Source organism: Plasmodium gallinaceum (assembly GCF_900005855.1).
Source record: "Plasmodium gallinaceum strain 8A genome assembly, contig: PGAL8A_v1_76, whole genome shotgun sequence".
Lineage (NCBI taxonomy): Eukaryota > Apicomplexa > Aconoidasida > Haemosporida > Plasmodiidae > Plasmodium > Plasmodium gallinaceum.
This window is the reverse complement of record NW_021628238.1, coordinates 2,054,552-2,061,462: the sequence shown is the minus strand read 5'-3', so window position 1 is coordinate 2,061,462 and position 6,911 is coordinate 2,054,552. Positions and strand designations below refer to the sequence as shown.

General features: G+C 15.8%; 2 protein-coding genes across 2 annotated transcripts; both read right to left on the bottom strand.

The window, feature by feature from the left end:
* Nucleotides 1-603: 603 nt before the first annotated feature.
* On the bottom strand, nucleotides 604-2,196 carry PGAL8A_00242200 (conserved Plasmodium protein, unknown function; the record flags this gene model as incomplete). The annotated part of the gene is made up of 1 exon (XM_028671157.1): nucleotides 604-2,196. The coding sequence occupies one exon, from the start codon at nucleotides 2,194-2,196 to the stop codon at nucleotides 604-606; it is 1,593 nt and encodes a 530-aa protein (XP_028527837.1).
* A 681-nt stretch (nucleotides 2,197-2,877) lies between these two features.
* PGAL8A_00242100 (conserved Plasmodium protein, unknown function) lies at nucleotides 2,878-5,937 on the bottom strand (the record flags this gene model as incomplete). The annotated part of the gene is made up of 1 exon (XM_028671156.1): nucleotides 2,878-5,937. One exon carries the CDS (start codon nucleotides 5,935-5,937, stop codon nucleotides 2,878-2,880), a length of 3,060 nt encoding a protein of 1,019 aa, XP_028527836.1.
* Nucleotides 5,938-6,911: the final 974 nt, after the last annotated feature.

Genomic DNA, 6,911 nt, shown 5'->3' with positions numbered 1-6,911 from the left:
TTTTTTTTTTTTTTTTTTTTTTTTTAATAGTAATATATATGTATATGTCATATATATATTTTTTTTTAATTAACCATTTTTTTTATTTTCATTTGTTAAAAATTATTTTAATTTTTTTTAAGAATATTTATAATTACAATTTTTTTTTCTACAAATTTTCAAAAAATTTTAAGAAAAAATGAAAATTAAAAAAAAAAACAGAAAAAAAAGGGATATTGCATCTTAATTTTTTAAAAAGAAAAATACATAAAATTATTTTATGTAGTAAAGAAAAATTTTTATTTTTTTTTTTTTTTAGTTACTCTTTTTATAATAAAATAAATATACATATATATATATATACAAATATATATATTTATTTATTTATTTATTAATTTATTAATTTATTAATTTATTAATTTTCTAATTTTTGGGATATTTATTAAAAAAAAAAACAAAAAGAACAAATAAAAGTTTTTCTGTAAAAAGAATAATGTTTAAAAATTAAAAGAAAAATAAAAAAGGGGAAAATTAAAAATAAAGAAAAATGTTTTTCTATTTAAACAAAGACAAAATATTTAATTCATATAAATATAATACCATAATAAGAATCATATTTTTTTTTTAAAATGTAAATGGTATTTTTTTTTTATTATATTTTATAAAATTTAGAACATTCTGATCTTCTAAAGATCTATTCCATGTATATTGATGTTCTCTTTCATTTATATATTTTGTTCTTGTATTTTTTTTGACATCAATATTCATTATTTTGTGTTCATTTATTTTTTTATTATTTGTTTTTAAAATATGAACTAAATGCAAATCTAAAATATTTAAAATATTCATATACTTTAAGCATAATATTCTTAAATTAAAACAACTATAATTATTATCATTTTCATCTATATTTGCATTAGAATATATGTTTAGTAATGAAACTTTGCATGTATCAGATAAACATTCTTCAAAATATTTTAAATGAAAAAAAATCCTTGCTCTCCATATTAGAAATTGTTCTAAAAATTGATACATACGATTATTCAAACAAAATTTTATACATTCATTTAATTTTATCATAATGAATTTTATATTAACAAGTGGGTGAATCAAAAGATCATTCATTTTATCTACTTTTTTATTTATCTCTTCTTCATTTATTATAAAAGATAAATAATTTTTTTCATAATCTAAAATATCTTTCATTCTAATTTTGTTATTATCCTCATAAATAAAAAAATAATTTTTTTCTATTTGTTCATTATCTTTTTTTCTTCCTTCATTTATTATTTTCTCATTTAATATATCTTCAATTTCATTTTCATCAATTAGCATTATATTCAACTTATTATTATTATAATCATTTTTTTTATATGGAACTAAATTTATAACTTTTATATTATCTTCATTTCTAATTATATTCTTTTTATTTGAATTGGCTAATAGGTAGCAACTTGCTTTAATTAAATATAAATTACAATTTAAAAAAAAATAGTTTCCTTTTATATAGTTGTGTATTTTATTTATTTCTAAAATTTTTAACATCAACCTAGTATAATATATAACATTATCCATATAGAATAATTTGTAATAACTTAAAAATAAGAAATGTAAATTCTCTAAAAATAATACAAATAATGTTTTATCATTTAACAGTGGAATTTTCTTCCATTTCTTTCTAATTTTTTTAATAAAAATAAATTTATAACTATTTTTTAATTGTTTTTTATATGTAATTAATTGTAAATATTTTAAATAATTTTTTTTCTTATCAATTATCTTATTTCCATAAAAATATTTTCTCAAGATTTTCATTAAAACAGCATTTAAAATAAACGAATAAAAGAGACAATTTTTAAAATCGTTTTTTTTATTATAAAAATATACTAAATTAAATAAACTCGTTACGTTTAAAGGATTATAGGATAAAGAATTTTTAATTGAATGTAAAAAATTATTTGTTTCAATAGTTCTATAATTTAATTTGTTTATGTTTTTAATAAAAACACAACTAACTTTTTGATACAGTATAGATTTTATATATTTATTTCTATTTAATTTCTCTAAGTTAAAATAATCATTTGATGTTTTATTCTTAATATTTAAATAATTATTTATGTTCCATTTTCCTACTAACAAATCTTTTTTTCTCTTTTTTATTCTACCATGAAAAATCATATTCTCTATTGTAATTGTTATTTTGTTATTAGTACTCATTTTATTTTATAATATTCTTTTATAAAATTAAAAAAAAATTAAAATTTTATAAAAAGAAAATTAAAGAGAATTAAAATAATTTGTCCATATAAAATATTATCAACATAAATTTAAATTATATTATCATTTTTAATTAATAATTCTTATATGAACTTTATAGACATACTTATTTTAAATTTATAAAAACATTTAAAAACCAAAAAAAAAAAAAAAAAAAAAATTAAAATTATATGAGATAAAATAATTTAAATTTAACAATTTTCTACTATAAAAAAAAATTCCAAATTATACAAAAAAAAAAAAAAAATTTACATAAAATTTAAAACAAATCCTATTAAAACATTTTTTATTTTTAAACATATTTAATAAAATGAAATATAAATACATAATTCATAAAAATAATATTTAAAACATTACATTTTATATCAAAAAGAAAATGTATTAAATTCCTTTATTCCATTTAATGAAGTTCATATAATTTTTTTTTTTTTTTTTTTTTTTTTTTTAATAGGCTTAACTTTTTATATTTACATTTTAGATGTTGATTTCGAATGTATATATAAATATTACTATTTTTCAATTTTAAAAAAAAATATCTTTAAGTATTTACTTTATATAACTATTTTTTACTTTCTTTTTTTTTTTTTTTTTTTTGGATGTAAAAAATTATAAATAAAAATCCTAGATATTTATAGTTAATATTTGAAAGAAGCCAACAGATATATATTCACTTTTAATTTTAATATCATTCATATTTTTATGTACCTCTTTTATAATATTAGAGTAACTTTTATTATCTTTGATAGCGTATTTTTTTTTCAAAATATCTGCCATTGTAAAAATTACTAAGCATAAACGTAGCATGAAAACATCGTTCAATAAACTTAACATGTAATAATTGTTGTTATAATAACATTTCGTTTCTGATTTTTTTAGGATAAAATTTATGTCAAAAATATGAAATAATATTATTAAAAATGATTCATAAAGGAGTTTAAAAGATTTAATAAATAAAATATCATTTGATAATTTTTCCAAATGCTTTTTTTTTAATATAGTTAATTTATTATTATCAGAATAAAAAACAATTTCTTCATTTATAAGTAATTCATACAACTTTTTTAATAAAAATTTTAAAAGATATTTTTTCCTAGTTAAAATAATGTGATCTTTTAATAAAACATATGAACATATATAATGGATCGCTTGAGATATAAAATTTATTGACGTTAAGCAAAAATGTTGCAGAATGCAATTTTTAATCATTAAATTAAATAGACATTTATCAAAAAATTCAATCTTTATTAAATTATTCATAATGATTATAACATTTTTATTATTTGCACTTTTTTCATCTAATAATAATTTACATCTTTGTAATAATTTAGAGAAAAATAAATTAGAATCATTTTTTAATATTATATTAATTGCTTCATAAGAATAATTTTCTTTATTTAAACTCTCCATTAGAATACCAATTTCACCTATACTTAATTCATTAATGTGCGGATATATGTATTTTATTAGAATGTCTAATATATTTTTGAGATAAAAATCTTTTTTTTCATCTATTTTTATACAATTATTAAAAGAATGAAAAATTTTCCCACAACCATTTAAAAAATTGATTAGAAAAGATTTATTCTTGTATAAATCACTATTTATTAAAATTTTTTTCACTAAATAATTAACAAAATTATAATATGATTTCCAATATTGCTTATTTTCTTCATTTTTCATATTTACAGAAAGATTAGAAATAGATAATAATATACTTATGCAATTTTCTGTTGATAAATCATCTTTATAATTTTCAAATTGATAAATTAGTAATTTTATTAAATTTGTTGCGTTAAAACTTGTTATCTTAGAGAAAAGAAACACTACCAAACTTATAATATTCCCATTGATTTTTTCAATTTTTTTTTCAATTTTTTTTTCACTTTTATTTTTATTTAATTCTTTATTTATTATTTTTTTTATATTTTTATTATTTTCTCCATTGTCAAACTCTTCACTATTTACCTTTTCATGGATCTCTTTAGTTGTCTCTTCTTTTGTCTCATTTTGCATTTCAATTAAATAATTCTTTATGTCTTTGTTTAAAATGGAAAAATTAAATTTTTTTTCATTTTGGTCATTTTTAAAATCATAACTTAATTTGTCTTTTCTATGGAATAGGTAGAGTAAGTTATTTTTTTTTCCATAAAAATTTATCATGAATTTTTCAAAATTTATAAAAAATAAATCTGCAATTTCTAATTTTTGCTCATATTTTACTTTAGAAAAAGCTGATAATGTTATACAAAAATTTTTTATTGAATTAAATTCTTTAATTTCTAATATTTTGTTTATGCATGATTTTTCAAATACAATATCTTTGATATTCATATTTTTAAACGCTTTAAACAAATAAGAAAATGTTTTTTCATCGAAAGTTGAAAAAATTCTTAAACTTCTTAATTTTATATAATTAAACAAAATAATATCATGTATTCCATAAATAGAATAACAATAAAAAATTAAGGATAACTCAACATTATTGTAAGAGTGTATAAATTTCTTTATATTTAGAGTTATCTTTTCAAATAACTCATTTACATCAATAATTTGTAAAAAATTAAAATTTGGATTGTCTTTATTTTGCACCACCCCTTTATACATACTTAAAGTAGAACACAATAAAATAATATCTTTCATTTTACATTTGTTTAATTTTATATATATTTCCTTTATTATATAAGCACTTATTTCACATATTTTTTTTATATTAATATCAAGTAAAACGTTATATTTTTCTCTTTTGGAAACATATAAAAAAGAAATATTTAATAGTCTTATTAAGTGATGAAGAGAGCAAAAATGAAGTTGCTTATTTATATGATCCAACATTTGAATCAAAAAAAAATCTTTTAATAAATTAGTACTACTATAAGCACTCAAAATATTTACTATTTGTATAACACCAAAATCTTTTTTATGTTTTATTATATGACATTCAAATAAAGAAAATAAATTATAATATTTTTTATATTTTAATTTTGAAATATTATATAATAAAAGACTTAAACCTAGCAAACTGTATTCTTCCACTTTTCTGCTGCATATTTTTTCTAATAAGAAATTGAAAAATTCATCATCACGAATATGCAATTTTATTAAACTATTTATCAAAAGACAGATATAATGTGGTGAATGTTTTTCAAAATAAGAGTTATTTTCACTAATTATTTTCTTTTTTGCTTCATCTAAGAAGTATGTATTTCTAAAATTCATTTTACCTAACGAATTAATTAAAGAACATATATGAATTAAATCAAATTCTTCTAAACGAAAAATACAACGATTTAATATTTCGCTAATAATTCTGTCATTTTTATAATCAGTATATGATAAAAAGGAAAATAAATTAGTAATAATTTTAGGATGAATATTTTTTTCATTTATTCTATACATAGTTTCTCTACAATAACTATTCCATAAGCTTAAATCATTTTTACTATCTTTAAAACTTTTTTTAATCAATTCAAAAAATTCATCATTATTATCAGGAAAATTTTGGCAAGAATTAGAATTTTTATTTTTTTCAATATTTTTTGCAATAATTGGTGTATTTTTATATTTTAAAATTATATTAGGTGAACTATACTCAAAGTTATTTGAGCAAAATTCCTTTTTTAATAAATTTCTCTTTGACTGATTCCATACATTAGATAATTTCACTACAATGGAATTATACATTATTTTTTTCTCTTTTCAAATTAGCCATTTATTTCATTTTATTTTTTTTTTTTTTTTACTTTTAATCGTTTCTTAAATTTTTTTTTTATTCTCTTATATAAAGTAAATATTTCTACATAGGTAATTATAAGAACAAATATGTAATATCTACTTAAACATAAATTTTAATTTTTCTCTAATATAAATATAAAAATAAAATACATACATAAAATATTATAATTTATATATACAGAAAAGAAAAACTTTCATTTAATATTACGTTTTAATTTTTATATATTCATTTTTTTTTAAATTTCTGCTATAATATAATAATTTGATAAAAATTAAATTCACTTTAAAAAAAAAAAATAATAAAAAGAATAAGAAATAAGTTTAAATATTTTTCTTTCTCTTTTAATTATATTCATTAATAATGAAAAAGGATAAAATAACATTTTTTTTTTTCATCTATATATATATGATAAAAAAATGACGTTAAAATAATTTAAATAATTTTTCTTTTTTTTTTTTGGTAATATATTCAGAATAGTATACCATAACATGTTATTTTTTAAAATGTATTTGTGATTTCTTCCAATTTAGTTGAATATTTTTTTAATTAAAATTAACAAAAAAGAAAATAAAAAATTTTCCATATATTCTTTAATTTTTATACATTAAAAAAAAAAGAGTTAAAAGAAAATATTTTTGTCCAATTGTATGATCAAATAATCATAAGAAAAAAAAAGAAAATTTATGTTATTAAACATATAACATCGAATTGAACTAATAATATAATCTATGAAATAAATTTATTATTTAAAAAAGAAAAATATATTAAAATTTAAATATAATTTATAAATAAATATATATATATATAAATATATTTTATGGAATTTTTACATGAATAAATAATAATTTTTTTTTTTTTTTATGAATTGCAAATTAATGTTGTCCAGATGTGTGTGTGCTTTAATAAAAGTGTCAAAAAAAAA